The sequence below is a fragment of the Rattus norvegicus genome, chromosome 19 (genome assembly GCF_021556685.1).
Source record: "Rattus norvegicus strain SHRSP/BbbUtx chromosome 19, alternate assembly SHRSP_T2T, whole genome shotgun sequence".
In the NCBI taxonomy this organism is placed as follows: domain Eukaryota; kingdom Metazoa; phylum Chordata; class Mammalia; order Rodentia; family Muridae; genus Rattus; species Rattus norvegicus.
Window position 1 is genome coordinate 72,341,436 of NC_141552.1, and position 18,914 is coordinate 72,360,349.

An 18,914-nucleotide genomic window follows, 5' to 3' on the forward strand; every position below is an offset into this window, starting at 1 on the left:
CATGTAGTGGTACATTTAGTTCAATATGTTAAAAAGTGTTTGAAATTTTGTATATAACTCATGCTTAGAATTTCAAGGAGATGCACACAGGGAGATTCAAGGCCATCTTTGAAAAGCCAGTCTGGATATATCAAAATTTGTCTCCAAATGTATCTGTTTAAAATTCATAAGTTCTGGCTATCACAAATAAGGCTACTATAAACATAGTGCAACACATGCCCCTGTGGCATGGTGGGGCATCTTTTGGGTATATTCCCAAAAGTGGTGTTTCTGAGTCTTTAGGTAGGTCTATTTCCAATTTTCTGTGGAACCTCCAAATTGATTTTCAGAGTGGTTGTACCAGTTTGCAATCCCACCAGCAGTGGAGGAGTGTTCCTCTTTCTCCATATCTTTGCCAACATGTGTTGTCACCTGAGGTTTTGATCTTAGCCATTCTGGCTGATGTAAGGTGGAATCTCAGGGTCATTTGATTTGCATTTCTCTGATCACTAAGGACTTTGAACATTTCTTTAGGTGCTTCTTGGCCATTTGAGATTCCTCTGTTGTGAATTCTCTGTTTAGTTCTATACCCCATTTTCTGATTGGGTTGTTTGGTTTTTTGGTGGTTAGCTTCCTGAGTTCTTTATATATTTTGGATATTAGCCCTCTATTTGAAGTGGGGTTAATGAAGGTTTTTTTCCCAATGCAGATTTGTCTTATTGACTATGTCCTTTGCCTTACAGAAACTTTCCAGTTTCATGAGGCCCCATTTATCAATTCTTGATCTTAGAACATGAGCCATTAGAGTTCAGTTTAGGAAATTTCCTCCTGTGCTAATGAGTTCAAGGATCTTTCCCACTTTCTCTTCTATTAGATTGAGTTTATCTGATTTTTATGTTGAGGTCCTTAATCCACTTGGACTTGAGCTTTGTCATACCTGCCTTATTTGTGATAATAAGAAGCTGAAAAATATACAGATGTCTCATGACAGAAGAATGGATACAGAAAATGTGGTTCATTTACACAATGGAATACTACTCATCTATTAAGAATGAGGGCATCCTGAGTGAGGCAACTCAGACCCAAAAGGACATGCATGGTATGTTCTACTAATAAGTTAATATTGGCCAAATAAAGTACAGAATACCCAAGATAAAGTCCACAGAACTCAAAAAGGTCAACAAGCTGAAGGGACCAAGTGAGGATGCTTCAGTTCCACTTGGCAGGGAGAAGAGAGCAATCACAGGGGAGAAGGGAGAGATATGGAACAGTTGGACAATGCACTGGGAATGGAATAAAATCTTGAGTGTAAAAATTACAAGAAAAATTCATAAGTTCAAATTTCTGAAAAGTTTGCAACACCATTGCCCTTTGTCTTCATTAGTTAAAAATATGATAGTAATAAATAATGCATGTCTCTCCAGTTCATTTCTCCATCCACTTGCAGAGATGACAGAAACATGAATATTTCCTTTGCCATGAAGAAAGTAGCCCTGTTAACTCAGTGTGTGACAGTGGTTGCTTGTGCTAGGAGACTGTGATAGCCCAGTGGCAGAGCTAGGCGATGGCAGCATCTAACAAGGATCTATGCTCTGTTGACTCTGATACAGCATGACTTGTCCATGCTACAGATTAAGGTGCATGGAGCAAATATTTAAGTGAAATTCTTTGAGAAAATTTGAAGGCACATGGTATCTTGTTCTGGAGTAGCTCACTGTCAAACTTTGGTCTGTATTTGTGCCAACAAACACAAGAGAGGTGATGCTGTTTGTGTGACTTCCCTGCTCCTGGAACCTTCTCATTGCATCAGTGAGATGCCACCAGAAGTAATTTATGAATTTTCCAAGCAGATCTCAACTTCTGAGTGAATCTACAGATTGCCTTGGAGACTGTTGAAGAGGCCACCATGGCCCTGGCCACTATCTTCATCAGCCTTTGTAAAGTGTGTTTATTTATCTATCAGTTCTAGCAAAAATTGTCCTCACAAGACATTTTGTAGAGTGAATTGTCTTTTAGAACTCTACTTGAGTTGGTGAAAGGGAACACACATTGCTAGAGACTCAGCACACAATCATTTCTGTGTAATTGCTACATCTAGAACTATTGAATAAAAACAATGCATACCTTAGATTTTGTTTGTCAGTTAATACATGGCTAATGGGAATACCCCTGAAACAACACACATAGTAAAATACAGACCCTTGAACCAATGAAAACATTTTGCATGCGATTAAGATAATTTTAGCACAGAGTTGCACTGTGGTGTACACATGTTCTTCCAGCCTTCTAGTAGCTGAGGCAAAAGGACCGCTGGTTCCATTCAACATAATACAACACAGTCTAAAGTTTGTACTCTCACAGTCAAATCATTTTCCTCTACAAGTACCTTTCTTCCTTGATGGAACTTTGGATTTTGTTACTTCTTCATAATTCACTGGATCTGATTCCTCCTCATGAGCTATATACAAAGAAACATTTTTGCAATAAACAAAAACTAGAATTATTATGAAGTATCTATTTCATATTCATACAATTTGACAGTGTTATTCCTGGCCATTTTTCAGAGTTATAAATAAATGAGGACAATGTTAGACATGATAAGAAAGTGGTATAGTTTTCATCTATATAGTGGCAAACTGTCAATTTATAGTTTATATGTACAGTATAGTTCTCCTTTACTGTTCTTATTTTTATGTATTTTCATGTGTATTGGTGTGTCTAGATCCCACAAGGCAACACTGGAACTTGAAGCTCAAATTACAAGTGAGCTGCCAGATATGGCAACTGGGAAATGATTTCAGGTCCTTTGGAAGAGCTGCAAGCTCTTTTAACTGCACAGTCATCTCTCCAGCTCCTACTTTTCTTAAGTTGCTTACATATTACAGATCACATAGGTTTCATAGGCAAACAGCAAAAATGTATATTTAGGTTTATCCATTATTCCTTTGTAATTGAACATCAAGTTATAAATGTTCAATCATGAAAAGTGAGTTTAAATAGGTATATTATATAACTTCTTAAAGAGAGTACATATTATATGCTATGATCAATGCACATTATGATGGAAACAACTGTATAGAGCTGAAGTGGGTTTAACAGGTTCTCTGTATTGGAACATTCTCTGGTGGAATGTGCTGTAAGTGCCTTTTAAACAAGGAATTTAGGTAAACAATGAAGATAAAAGGGAAAATCACATATAGTTATTTTTACCAAATAAAATATATGTGAAACATCAGAATGTAGTACACATTGTTAGCTACAAAATGGAGTAAGGAAGCCCTTGGTATTTCCATACCTGTACATTTTTCATGCCTTAGTTTAGGAATCATGTGCATGTTGACTTCATGAGGAACTACATTGTTACAGTTCCTCTGACAAGCAAAAGCTTCCTTGCTCAGTTCTTGATATTGTTTAAAATAAATGAATAAATATATAGAAAGTGACATCACAAGTACCCTGAGTACCTTGTGGGGTGACTGATGATGATCAGTGTACTTGATCAAGAAATAGCTTGTCATACACTATCAATATACTCCATGAGGCCCTCAAAAGAAGAGCTACCAACAATGGGAAAGTCCCCACTTCAGAGGAAGAACTGAACTCAAATCTGGTTCTTGTCTGAATGGCAAACACTGCCCTAATGAGCCATATATGGCAATAAGATGGACAAATATTATTTACAAGACACAGTTACCTAGAAGCCTTGTGAGATTTGTAATGGGGATAGTATCTCATTCTGGAGATGGCTAACCACTAGCCTTCTTTGCTCCAACAGCTATTAAAGAGACCCAGCTATGGTAAGACACCTTAACACTTTGCACTTTCATTTTCCATATGAAATCCTTAATACCAACTATCTATGTGTTACCAGAAAGTTGTTTTCTTTGAGGAGAGCTACAATCAAGAAGTTGTTAGAAGCTTTCCAACAAGTTACAACCTGTCCTTCTACCACATGACACCGCTACCCACTGTTACTTGAGTTAAAGATGGGAGCTACATCTCTGCCTGCTTATTTGAAATTATGGCAAATGGTTATTAGCACAGGGTAGAGGTGCTTGCTGTAATTTTAAAACATAAAATCCCCAGGAGGGAGCTGAAAGGTAGGACACACACTTTAAAAATCAATTACTGGCTGGTTTCAGTAATTGACTTGACACTTGACTTGATACTTGACAGAATCAGAAATAACAGACAAAAGGCACAAGCTCTTTGTCATGGTTCTCTATCTATCTTAAAGTATTTTAAGAGAAAGTACAAATTCATATAGCATACATCTCAAAATTTCCTGGGCAAAGAAAAATGGTATGATGAGTTTAATTCAAGTTAATATAATATCATATAACTCTCATACTTACTAAACAGTTTCCTACGCTTAGAAACTTTAGGTCTCTTTGATTTTATTCCTTTGTCTGAGTCTTCTTTGCCAGCAATTTTATCTTTCTCTTCATCTTCATCTACATAAAATATATTTAGTGTAGTAAATAAGAGAACTAATATTTATATTTCAAAATATGCACAACAGCAGTCTTCACCTCCCCAGAAAATGTTTAACTAGGCTAGTATAATACGAGAAAAATATAAAAGAGATAATATTAATATCCATATTAAATCCATATTATCAAATTTGTGTCCTTAATTTATAAATATGTACTAACTTTTTTCTCAATTTTTAGTTTTGCTGTTCTGTTTGTGCTTTTATGTTACTGTATAAATAGTAGGATATGGACAATGTATATGTACAATATTATAGCATTTATAATATAGTCAAAGCTTAATTATGGGGAATAGGTTAAACAAATGAAGGATTATAAAATATGGTATACTAAACATAGCTGTAAAACAATGTATAAGCATTACTTGGAGGTAATGTTAAGTGGGAAAAAGAATAGAAAGGATCACTCATGTGCTACCCTCCATAAGAAAGAAGAGACTTGGGGAATAGTAGTAAAATGTCTCATCTTTATAAAATAAAATACAGTAAAGATATCAAAAACAATGAAATTGGTTACCTGCAAGATGAGTAGGAAACAAAGTCAAGATATTATTTTAGGTAAATATGACTTCTTACAGTTACTTTTACAAACAATCATTTCCCACACATTTCAGAAATTAAATAAAAAATCAAGTACATCATAAAAAGAAAAGTTGAAATGAAATACAAAATAGAAATAAAAACTCAAAAAAAATTGGTCTACTGGGGCTTAGGAGAGAGACTAGCCCAAATAACTGACTACTATATTGGGAGTAAAGGAAGGGTATAGCACAAGCAAATCACAAAATCTTTCTGGAAGGGTTGCTTTTCCGGTGGTACAAACTAAACAACTTGGAAATAACTTGAGAATTATAGGGTTGAACAAATTAGTGAATGTATTGAATTTTCAGAGGTGGTTTTATACTGTATTACTGTGAATGATTAGTTTCCACATTAGTAAACTAAAGCAGAGATGAACAAAAATTCTGATGTTTGAGGACAAAACATATTGGATAACTTATTAATATGAAAGAACTCAGATAACACCTGTTTCATTAACCCTTCTGAAAATTTGACTAGAGAATGAACTTCACAGACAATTAAAAGTAAATCAACAAAAGGAATGATGGCAAACATTTAATAAATACCTTGTATAACTGACTTTGAATTGAAGGAAGAAATGATGAAAGTAGAGGAAGAAGAGAGAACAAAGAGAAGAGGGACAGAACATACAATAGCTTGATGCAATAACAATGCAACTTTTTAGCAGTTCAGATTCCAGAAAAATGGCTGAATATAAACCATCAGCACTAATCTTTTTCTCCTCAAGGAAGAACCATAGCAGTACATGTGTAGCCATACATTGAAGCGAATGACAGCGGGTGAGCACTGGAGCCCAACAGTGGAAAAATGGGAACCTTACAACATGTAGAAACCCAGAGCATAAACAGGGAAACAAAACATCCTACCTGCTCCATATACTCAGTGTAAATTCCAGCAGTATACACACATGAATGAGAAATAAGAATGGATCAAACATTATCAGTAAAGTACTAAATCTTAAGATACTTAAGAAAGAAGGAATATGCTAAACAGATAGAATAAACCTAACAAAGTGACATCTTATTTCATAGTTTTCTTCAATAACTCTGAATGTAAGTAATCAGAATTGTTAAGTTAAAATATATGGACTGGATAAATGGATTAAAAACAATATGCTGCCTATAAGACACCTAATAAGGATATACAGAATAAAAGTGACAAAATGGGAAATTATAAGAAAACAATCAGAAAGCAAGTATGAGTAGCTATTCTCATCTGGAAAAACAGATTTTAAGCCAGAAACAGAATAATAAATTTTGAATTTATAATTTAATCATTAAAAATTAATAATGATTAATGGATTAATTAATATAAAATATGGTTGCTACCAATCTCCATACCTCTAGAAACAGAATATCTAATTTTATAAAATGAACATTGTTTAAAGGAAGAGATAGGCTAGTGTACAATTACAGTTGGATTTAAAAACTATACTCTCGCTGGTCAGGTGGGCACTCCTGAGGCTGCAGAGCGGAAGAGACCACCAACACTGCATCCCTGGCCCAAGAGGAAACTGTATAAGGCCTCTGGGCTCCCGTGGGGGAGGGCCCAGGAGCGGCAGGACCCCTGCCTGAGACACCACCGGAACCTGAAGGAAACAGATTGGATAAACAGTCCTCTGCACCCAAATCCCGTGGGAGGGAGAGCTAAACCTTCAGAGAGGCAGACAAGCCTGGGAAACCAGAAGAGACTGCTCTCTGTACATACATCTCGGACGCCAGAGGAAAACACCAAAGGCCATCTGGAACCCTGGTGCACTGAAGCTCCCGGAAAGGGCTGCACAGGTCTTCCTGGTTGCTGCCGCCGCAGAGAGCCCGTGGGCAGCACCCTGCGAGCAAACTTGAGCCTCGGGACCACAGGTAAGACCAACTTCTCTGTTGCAAGAAGGCTGCCTGGTGAAATCCGGACACACAGAGGCAGAATTCCTCTAGAACCGGGCACGTCCTGTGTTTACCGGAAGTCCCACACCCGCGGATCCCGGCCCGCAGCAGCTCTCTGCTACCAGACCCCGTGGGAAAGAGACCTCTCTGCCTGGTCAGGTGGGCACTCCTGAGGCTGCATAAGCTCCCGGAAGGGGCGGCACAGGTCTTCCTGGTTGCTGCCGCCGCAAAGAGCCCGTGGGCAGCACCCCGCGAGCAAACTTGAGCCTCAGGACCACAGGTAAGACCAAATTTTCTGCTGCAAGAAAGCTGCCTGGTGAACTCAAGACACAGGCCCACAGGAACAGCTGAAGACCTGTAGAGAGGAAAAACTACACGCCCGAAAGCAGAACACTCTGTCCCCATAACTGACTGAAAGAGAGGAAAACAGGTCTACAGCACTCCTGACACACAGGCTTATAGGACAGTCTAGCCACTGTCAGAAATAGCAGAACAAAGTAACACTAGAGATAATCTGATGGCGAGAGGCAAGCGCAGGAACACAAGCAACAGAAACCAAGACTACATGGCATCATCGGAGCCCAATTCTCCCACCAAAACAAACATGGAATATCCAAACACACCAGAAAAGCAAGATCTACTTTCAAAATCATATTTGATCATGATGCTGGAGGACTTCAAGAAAGACGTGAAGAACTCCCTTAGGGAAACACAGGAAAACATTAATAAACAAGTAGAAGCCTACAGAGAGGAATCGCAAAAATCCCTGAAAGAATCGCAAAAATCCCTGAAAGAATTCCAGGAAAACACAATCAAACAGTTGAAGGAATTAAAAATGGAAATAGAAGCAATCAAGAAAGAACACATGGAAACAACCCTGGATATAGAAAACCAAAAGAAGAGACAAGGAGCTGTAGATACAAGCTTCACCAACAGAATACAAGAGATGGAAGAGAGAATCTCGGGAGCAGAAGATTCCATAGAAATCATTGACTCAACTGTCAAAGATAATGTAAAGCGGAAAAAGCTACTGGTCCAAAACATACAGGAAATCCAGGACTCAATGAGAAGATCAAACCTAAGGATAATAGGTATAGAAGAGAGTGAAGACTCCCAGCTCAAAGGACCAGTAAATATCTTCAACAAAATCATAGAAGAAAACTTCCCTAACCTAAAAAAAGAGATACCCATAGGCATACAAGAAGCCTACAGAACTCCAAATAGATTGGACCAGAAAAGAAACACCTCCCGTCACATAATAGTCAAAACACCAAACGCACAAAATAAAGAAAGAATATTAAAAGCAGTAAGGGAAAAAGGTCAAGTAACATATAAAGGCAGACCTATCAGAATCACACCAGACTTTTCGCCAGAAACTATGAAGGCCAGAAGATCCTGGACAGATGTCATACAGACCCTAAGAGAACACAAATGCCAGCCCAGGTTACTGTATCCTGCAAAACTCTCAATTAACATAGATGGAGAAACCAAGATATTCCATGACAAAACCAAAACTACACAATATCTTTCTACAAATCCATCACTACAAAGGATAATAAATGGTAAAGCCCAACATAAGGAGGCAAGCTATACCCTAGAAGAAGCAAGAAACTAATCGTCTTGGCAACAAAACAAAGAGAAGAAAAGCACACAAACATAACCTCACATCCAAATATGAATATAACAGGAAGCAATAATCACTATTCCTTAATATCTCTCAACATCAATGGCCTCAACTCACCAATAAAAAGACATAGATTAACAAACGGGATACGCAACGAGGACCCTGCATTCTGCTGCCTACAGGAAACACACCTCAGAGACAAAGACAGACACTACCTCAGAGTGAAAGGCTGGAAAACAACTTTCCAAGCAAATGGTCAGAAGAAGCACGCTGGAGTAGCCATTCTAATATCAAATAAAATCAATTTTCAATTAAAAGTCATCAAAAAAGCTAAGGAAGGACACTTCATATTCATCAAAGGAAAAATCCACCAAGATGAACTCTCAATCCTAAATATCTATGCCCCAAATACGAGGGCACCTACATACGTAAAAGAAACCCTAATAAAGCTCAAAACACACATTGCACCTCACACAATAATAGTGGGAGATTTCATCACCCCACTCTCATCAATGGACAGATCATGGAAACAGAAATTAAACAGAGACGTAGACAGACTAGGAGAAGTCATGAGCCAAATGGACTTAACGGATATTTATAGAACATTCTATCCTAAAACAAAAGGATATAGCTTCTTCTCAGCTCCTCATGGTACTTTCTCCAAAATTGACCACATAGTTGGTCAAAAAAGGGCCTCAACAGGTACAGAAAGATAGAAATAATCCCATGCGTGCTATCAGACCACCATGGCCTAAAACTGGTCTTCAATAACAATAAGGGAAGAATGCCCACATATACGTGGAAATTGAACAATGCTCTACTCAATGATAACCTAGTCAAGGAAGAAATAAAGAAAGAAATTAAAAACTTTTTAGAATTTAATGAAAATGAAGGTACAACATACCCAAACTTAAGGGACACAATGAAAGCTGTGCTAAGAGGAAAACTCATAGCGCTGAGTGCCTGCAGAAAGAAACAGGAAAGAGCATATGTCAGCAGCTTGACAGCACACCTAAAAGCTCTAGAACAAAAAGAAGCAAATACACCCAGGAGGAGTAGAAGGCAGGAAATAATCAAACTCAGAGCTGAAATCAACCAAGTAGAAACAAAAAGGACCATAGAAAGAATCAACAGAACCAAAAGTTGGTTCTTTGAGAAAATCAACAAGATAGATAAACCCTTAGCCAGACTAACGAGAGGACACAGAGAGTGTGTCCAAATTAACAAAAGCAGAAACGAAAAGGGAGACATAAGTACAGATTCAGAGGAAATTCAAAAAATCATCATATCTTACTATAAAAGCCTATATTCAACAAAACTTGAAAATCTACAGGAAATGGACAATTTCCTAGACAGATACCAGGTACCGAAGTTAAATCAGGAACAGAGAAACCAGTTAAACAACCCCATAACTCCTAAGGAAATAGAAGCAGTCATTAAAGGTCTCCCAACCAAAAAGAGCCCAGGTCCAGACGGGTTTAGTGCAGAATTCTATCAAACATTCATAGAAGACCTCATACCAATATTATCCAAACTATTCCACAAAATTGAAACAGATGGATCACTCCCGAATTCCTTCTATGAAGCCACAATTACTCTTATACTTAAACCACACAAAGACCCAATAAAGAGAGAGAACTTCAGAACAATTTCCCTTATGAATATCGACACAAAAATACTCAGTAAAATTCTGGCAAACCAAATCCAAGAGCACATCAAAACAATCATCCACCATGATCAAGTAGGCTTCATCCCAGGCATGCAGGGATGGTTTAATATACAGAAAACCATCAACGTGATCCATCATATAAACAAACTGAAAGAACAGAACCACATGATCATTTCATTAGATGCTGAGAAAGCATTTGACAAAATTCAACACCCCTTCGTGATAAAAGTCCTGGAAAGAATAGGAATTCAAGGCCCATACCTAAACATAGTAAAAGCCATATACAGCAAACCAGTTGCTAACATTAAACTAAATGGAGAGAAACTTGAAGCAATCCCACTAAAATCAGGGACTAGACAAGGCTGCCCACTCTCTCCCTACTTATTCAATATAGTTCTTGAAGTTCTAGCCAGAGCAATCAGACAACAAAAGGAGGTCAAGGGGATACAGATCGGAAAAGAAGAAGTCAAAATATCACTATTTGCAGATGATATGATAGTTTATTTAAGTGATCCCAAAAGTTCCACCAGAGAACTACTAAAGCTGATAAACAACTTCAGCAAAGTGGCTGGGTATAAAATTAACTCAAATAAATCAGTAGTCTTCCTCTACACAAAAGAGAAACAAGCCGAGAAAGAAATTAGGGAAACGACACCCTTCATAATAGACCCAAATAATATAAAGTACCTCGGTGTGACTTTAACCAAGCAAGTAAAAGATCTGTACAATAAGAACTTCAAGACACTGAAGAAAGAAATTGAAGAAGACCTCAGAAGATGGAAAGATCTCCCATGCTCATGGATTGGCAGGATTAAAAGAGTAAAAAAGGGCCATTTTGTCAAAAGCAATCTACAGATTCAACACAATCCCCATCAAAATTCCAACCCAATTATTCACACAGTTAAAAAGAACAATTCGCAAATTCATTGGGAATAACAAAAACCCCAGGATAGCTAAAACAATAAAAGGACTTCAGGGGGAATCACTATCCCTGAACTCAAGCAGTATTACAGAGCAATAGTGATAAAAACTGCATGGTATTGGTACAGAGACAGACAGATAGACCAATGGAATAGAATTGAAGACCCAGAAATGAACCCACACACCTATGGTCCCTTGATTTTTGACAAAGGAGCCAAAACCATCCAATGGAAAAAAGATAGCATTTTCAGCAAATGGTGCTGGTTCAACTGGAGGGCAACATGTAGAAGAATGCAGATCGATCCATGCTTATCACCCTGTACAAAGCTTAAGTCCAAGTGGATCAAGGACCTCCACATCAAACCTGATACACTCAAACTAATAGAAGAAAAACTAGGGAAGCATCTGGAACACATGGGCACTGGAGAAAATTCCCTGAACAAAACACCAATGGCTTATGCTCTAAGATCAAGAATCGGCAAATGGGGTCTCATAAAACTGCAAAGCTTCTGTAAGGCAAAGGACACTGTGCTTAGGACAAAACGGCAACCAACAGATTGGGAAAAGATCTTTACCAATCCTACAACTGATAGAGGGCTTATATCCAAAATATACTAAGAACTCAAGAAGTTAGACTGCAGGGAAACAAATAACCCTATTAAAAAATGGGGTTCAGAGCTAAACAAAGAATTCACAGCTGAGGAATGCCAAATGACTAATAAAACAGAGACTGAAGGAACACCCATTCAGAGCCTGCCCCACATGTGGCCCATACATATACAGCCACCCAATTAGACAAGATGGATGAAGCAAAGAAGTGCAGGCCAACAGGAGCCGGATGTAGATCGCTCCTGAGAGACACAGCCAGAATACAGCAAATACAGAGGCGAATGCCAGCAGCAAACCACTGAACTGAGAATAGGACCCCCGTTGAAGGAATCAGAGAAAGAACTGGAAGAGCTTGAAGGGGCTCGAGACCCCATATGTACAACAATGCCAAGCAACCAGAGCTTCCAGGGACTAAGCCAATACCTAAAGACTATACATGGACTGACCCTGGACTCTGACCTCATAGATAGCAATTAATATCCTAGTAAGAGCACCAGTGGAAGGGGAAGCCCTGGGTCCTGCTAAGACTGAACCCCCAGTGAACTAGACTATGGGGGGAGGGCGGCAATGGCGGGAGGGTGGGGAGGGGAACACCCATAAGGAAGGGGAGGGGGAGGGGTTAGGGGGATGTTTGCCTGGAAACCAGGAAAGGGAATAACACTCGAAATGTAAATAAGAAATACTCAAGTTAATGATAAAAAAAAAGAAGAAAAAAAAGAAGAAAGATGTAAATAAATAAAAGTACAAGAATATGTATCTTACAGTCAATGTCAAAACTAACACCAAAATCTAAGCCAATGAAGACAAAGTAAATTAATCATCATACTTCAATAGGAATTTCTAAAAGAGCAAGGGGATGCATGCTCATGAAGCATCCTGCTCAAAACAAATAATACAATTATATTCAGTATAATTGTTTTCTAGCAGCTCTTGGCATCTGACACAATATTTTTTAATCTACTTTTTCCCATACATGAGGCTACAAGGAAAATGGCTTAGATCGCTCAGAATTGAAGCCATTCCAGGTATATAAGTACTAAATTCATAACATTAATTATTCAATGTAACTTTCATTTTTTCATGCATAAGGAATTCCATATTCTGTGACAATAAACTAATAAAGAAGATGATCTACCTGGACTATAAACATTATGTTACTTTTCAAATACTGATAATATATTCTGTAGTTTTCTTAGAGTATTAAGACAATATTATCAAAAATTAAAAGTTTAAAATATTTGTCATTATATTAAGGGAAAATGTATGATGTTATAAAACTACACAGCATTGAAAGACAGTAAGAAAACTAGATAAAAAGTTAAGACATAAAGAACATGCTGTACTTTTTAAATTTTTTTTATCTTTTTTTTTTGGTTCTTTTTTTTGGAGCTGGGGACTGAACCCAAGGCCTTGCGCTTCCTAGGCAAGCGCTCTACCACTGAGCTAAATCCCCAACCCCTTTTTTATCTTTATTAACTTGAGTATTTCTTATTTACATTTCGATTGTTATTCCCCTTCCCAGTTTCCAGAGAGCATGCTATACTTAAACTTCAAAATAAGTAACTAAATTAAATGTGGTTACAATTACTAATTAAAATACAGCTAATTGCATTTCAAAAAATCCCATTATCATTATATGCATCATAGAAGGTATGTGGAAAAGCCAATCAGAAAGATTATATTGCTGAGAAGGAAAATAAGGTATCATAAATACATCAGACTAAAAAAAATAAAAAAATAAAAACATGTAGAACTTCACGAACAGAAGACATGATAGTTTAATTCTTTTGTTCTTCTCTTTTTATTGATTATTTTATTTATTCACATTTCAAATGTCATCCTTCTTGTTTCCCCTATCACATCCCCCCTTCCCTCTGCTTCTATGAGGGAGCTCACCCACCCACCAACCCACCCATCCACTCCTGCCTCACTGCCCTAGCACTCCCCCATGTTGGGGCAAATTCCAACAAACATAACCACAGATGTGATATGACAGTGTCTTTTACTAGGACTAAAATAAGTTTCTGTACATCAGCATTAGTAGAAAAATTAAAACTGAATATAGTGACAACAGGTAAATCATAAATAAATAGTAATAAAAATGAATTACATTCCAAAATAAAAAGGTAATATAATTATCAATGTAACTATAAAAGGAGGGACATAACTATCCTGAATTGAGTTGAAAACAGCTTTATAATATTTTAATAATTACTTACTAAGCACATTCTCATATTTGGTGGCCTCAAAATTCTCAATTTCAGATTGTGTTCTTGAAATTAAATTCATGGTTTCACGTGATTTTTCAGAGATACGAAGTGCTAAAGAGAAATAGATTCATGATTAAACTTCTGGTAGGCAAAATCCATCTCACTTGTATATCACTACTGGTAGAGGACTACAAATATAAAAACCATAAGCTATGCAACAAAAAAGAGAGTGGAGATGAAGTGGGAAATGTCTGTGGAGAGCAAACTGCAGAGTGGTCACTGACCATTCAAATAGTACCAGAGCTTGCATTTTAGTTCTTTGGGTATTTTAAAGGATATATATTTAGATGAAAAAGTTCTAAGTCATGAATACAGGAAAGGATAGAGATGAGGGTGGGTATGCTAGGGATGAAAAGAAGACAATAGAGCAGAGGGGAGAGAATAGGAATCAGAATGCTGTCTATCTATGTATCTATCTATTCATGTATCTGAAACTTTTGAGGAATGAAATTTAAAAGTTATTAGAATAAAGTTATAAAATACATCCTCGTATAAGTAATCACGATCAAAGGGAAAGTGGCTTGCAGTTACATTTAGCTTATGATAATCTAGTAAGAGTTCTCTGTGTCTGCTCACATTTGTGTCTCCCTCTTTCTCTGACTTTCTCCATTGTAGGTGCCTGGGATTCTGTCAGCAAATCCTCATCTTCATTTGCAGTCTCAAAAGGAACTACATGAAAACAATCATTCAGTATACTAAACAGAAAATTCTATTACATGTACCTAGATTTCAAATGTAAAAGAAAATGGCAGCAACATTTTCTATAACTTTTTAATGTAAATGACCCAGATGCTAAGTCTGACATGACCATACTTTGACCATTTGCAGTTAGCTGAGAAATACTGAATTCTAAGCATGACAGGAATGCTACATATATGAAATCTCAACAAGACAGTTGCTTAAACAAGAGTAACATAATGGCCACACCAGTTGACGTGCTACTGTGGACGAGAGGAACTTCACAAGGCTTCAACCTTTAGACAAAGAGCTACAGGTGATTAATGGCTCCTGAGAGAGAAAGTACCAGTTTTGTTTGTTTGTTTGTTTGTTTGTTTGTTTGTGTATGTGTCGCTTGTGTGTGTGTTTATGAATTGCACATGTTGTGGGTGTATATATGTTTGTGTGTGTACATGTAGGCATGTACTTATATATTTGTCTAGAGAGGAAGTGGTCATAAATTTGGAGGGAGGGATAACACAAGAGCAGTTTCAAAGAGAGAGGGAGGAGTGAAAATTAAATACAGTACTTATTACAACATTCTTAAAAATAAAAATTTAATTGAACATGATAATATATTAACAAATAAGTTTTTCTTATTTGTTAACATAAGAAAATAAAATAAACAATAAAATTTTATACAAGGAACTGATATTGGAAATTATACCCCTACTAACAGAATGAAGGAAATAAGATAAGAGGAACAGTAAAGAAAACATAGAGAAACAGAAAAAAAGATTTTAAAATATTTTCAACAAAATCATAGAAGAAAATGCCTTCAATCTAATGAAAGTCATACTTATCATGGAACAGGAAAAATAGAGAATGCCAAATAGACAAAGCCAGAAAAGAAAATCTTCATAATAGTCCCAAACAATATAAAATACCTCGGTGTGACTTTAACCAAGCAAGTAAAAGATCTCTATGATAAGAACTTCAAGACTCTGAAGAAAGAAATTGAAGAAGACCTCAGAAGATGGGAAGATCTCCCATGCTCATGGATTGGCAGGATTAATATAGTAAAAAATGGCCATTTCCCAAAAGTGACCTACAGATTCAATGCAATCCCCATCAAAATACCAATCCAATTCTTCAAAGAGTTAGACAGAACAATTTGCAAATTCATCTGGTATAACAAAAAACCCAGGATAGCTAAACCTATACTCAACAATAAAAGGACTTCCGGGAGAATCACTATCCTTGAACTCAAGCAGTATTACAGAGCAATAGTGATAAAAACTGCATGGTATTGGTACAGTGACAGACAGATAGACCAATGGAATAGAATTGAAGACCCAGAAATGAACCCACATACATATAGTCACTTGATTTTTGACAAAGGAGCCAAGACCATCCAATGGAAAAAAGATAGCATTTTCAGCAAATGGTGCTGGTTCAACTGGAGGGCAACATGTAGAAGAATGCAGATCGATCCATGTTTATCACCCTGTACAAAGCTTAAGTCCAAGTGGATCAAGGATCCCCACATCAAACCAGATACACTCAAACTAATAGAAGAAAAAGTGGGGAAGCATCCTGAACACATGGGCACTGGAGAAAATTTTCCTGAACAAAACACCAATGGCTTATGCTCTAAGATCAAGAATCGACAAATGGGATCTCATAAAACTGCAATGCTTCTGTAAGGCAAAGGACACTATTGTTAGGACAAAACGGCAACCAACAGATTGGGAAAAGATCTTTACCAATCCTACAACAGATAGAGGGCTTATATCCAAAATATACAAAGAAATCAAAAAGTTAGACCACAGGGAGACAAATAAGCCTATTAAAAATGGAGTTCAGATCTAAACAAAGAATTCACAGCTGAGTAATGAAAGAGAACTTCAGACCAATTTGCCTTGTGAATATTGATGCAAAATAATAAAATTCTTGCAAACCAATCCAAGAACACATCAAAACATTCATCCATTATGATCAAATAGGCTTCATCTCAGTGATGCAGGGATGGTTCAATATATGGAAATCCATCAACGTAATCCAATATATAAATAAATTCAAAGGAAAAACCACATCATCTCATTTGATGTTGAGAACGCATTAGACAAAATTCAACACTGCTTCATGTTAAAAGTCTTGGAAAGATCAGGAATTCAAGGCCCATACCTAAACATAGTAAAAGCCATATACAGCAAACCAGTAGCTAACATTAAACTAAATGGAGAGAAATTTGAAGCAATCCCACTAAAATCAGGGACTAGACAAGGCTGCCCACTCTCTGCCTATCTTTTCAATAAGTACTCAAAGCCCTAGCCAGAGCAATTAAACTTGAAAAGGAGGTCAAAGGGATAAAATTGGAAAGGAAGAAGTCATAATATCACTATTTGCAGATGATATGATAGTGACCCCAAAAATTCCACCAAAGAACTCCTAAACCTGGTAAACAACATCAGCAAAGTGGCTGGATATCAAATTAACTCAAACAAATCAGGTGTCTTCCTCTACTCAAAGGATAAAAAGGCTGAGAAAGAAATTAGGGAAACAACTCCCTTCATAATAGCCACAAATAATATAAAGTATCTTGGAGTAACTCTAACCAAGCAAGTGAAAAATCCATATGACAAGAACTTCAAGTCTCTGAAGAAAGAAGTTGAAGAAGACCTCAGAAGATGGAAAGACCTCCTATGCTCATGGATTGGCAGGATTAATATAGTAAAAATGGCCATCTTATGGAAAGCAATCTATAGATTCAATGCAATCCCCATCAAAATTCCAACTTAATTCTTCATAGAGTGAGAAAGAGCAATTTGCAATTTCATCTGGAATAACAAAAAACCTAGAATAGTAAAAATATTCTTAACAATGAAAGAACTTCTGAGAGAATCACCATCCCAAACCTCCAGCTGTATTCTGGAGCATTAGGGGGAAAAATGTATGATATTGGTACAGAGACAGGCAGGTAAATGAATGGAATAGAATTGAAGACCTGGAAATGAACCTACACACCTATGGTCACTTGATCTTTGCCAAAGGACCTAAAACTATCCAGTGGAAAAAAAGACAGCATTTTCACCAAATGGTGCTGGTTCACCTGGAGGTCGGCATGTAGAAGAATGCAAATTGATCCATTCTTATCACCTTATACAAAGCTCATGTCCAAGTGGATCAAGGACCTCCACATAAAACCAGATACACTGAACCTAATAGAAGAGCCAAAGCTTCTGCAGGGTAAAGGACACTGTCAATAGGACAAAATAGCAACCAACAGATTGGGAAAGGTCGTTACCAATCCTGCATCTGATAGAAGGCTAATATCCAATGTATACGAAGAACTTAAGAAGTTAGACTCTAGAGAACCCAATAATCCTATTAAAAATTGCATAGAGAGCTAAACAAAGAATTCTCAACTGAGCAATATTGAATGGCCAAGAAGCACCTAAAGAAATGCTCAACATCCTTAGTCATCAAGGAAATGCAAATCACAACAACAATGAGCTTCCACCTCACACCAGTGAGAATGGCTAAGATCAAAAACTCAGGTGACAGCAGATGCTGGCAAGGATGTGGAGAAAGAGGAACTCTCCTCCATTGCTGGTGGGATTGCAAGCTGAGGCAACCAGTCTGGAAATCAGTCTGGCAGTTTCTCAGAAAATTGGACATAATACTACCTGAGGACCCAGCTAGACCACTCCTGGGCCTATACACAAAAGATGCTCCAACAAATAACAAGGACACATGCTCCACTATGTTCATAGCAGCCTTATTTATAATAGCCAGAAGCTGGAAACAACCCAGATGCCCTTCAACAGAGGAATGGATAGAGAAAATGTGGTACATCTACACAATGGCTACTACTCAGCTATTAAAAACAATGACTTCATGAAATTTGCAGGCAAATGGATGGAACTACATAATATCATCCTAAGTGATGTAACCCCATCACAGAAAACATACACATGCTATGCATTCACTGATAAGTAGATATTAGCCCAAAAGCTCTGAATACCCCAGGTACAATTACAGACCACATAAAACCCAAGAAGAAGAAAGCCCAAAATGTGGAAGCTATAGTCCTTCTTAGAAGGGGGAACAAAATACTTCACTCTGTGAAGCAGAGACCCAAGGAAAGGCCATCCAGAGAATGCCACACACAGGGATCCATCCAACATGTAGTCATCAAACCCAGTCATTATTGGGGAGATGCATGCTG

The 18,914-nt window shown here is 37.3% G+C and overlaps 1 protein-coding gene across 16 annotated transcripts in view; it reads right to left on the reverse strand.

Annotated features, from left to right (window-relative positions):
* Positions 1–18,914, reverse strand: part of Ccdc7a (coiled-coil domain containing 7A) — a 410,770-nt gene that overhangs the window by 279,366 nt on the left and 112,490 nt on the right. For all 16 annotated transcript variants that reach the window (XM_087595057.1, XM_087595068.1, XM_087595056.1 and 13 more), the window contains 4 exons: positions 14,603–14,695; positions 13,976–14,077; positions 4,335–4,433; positions 2,366–2,437 (listed from right to left, as the gene is read on the reverse strand). In XM_087595057.1, coding sequence (XP_087451183.1) covers positions 2,366–2,437; positions 4,335–4,433; positions 13,976–14,077; positions 14,603–14,695 — 366 coding nt within the window. The remainder of the gene's footprint in view (positions 1–2,365; positions 2,438–4,334; positions 4,434–13,975; positions 14,078–14,602; positions 14,696–18,914) is intronic.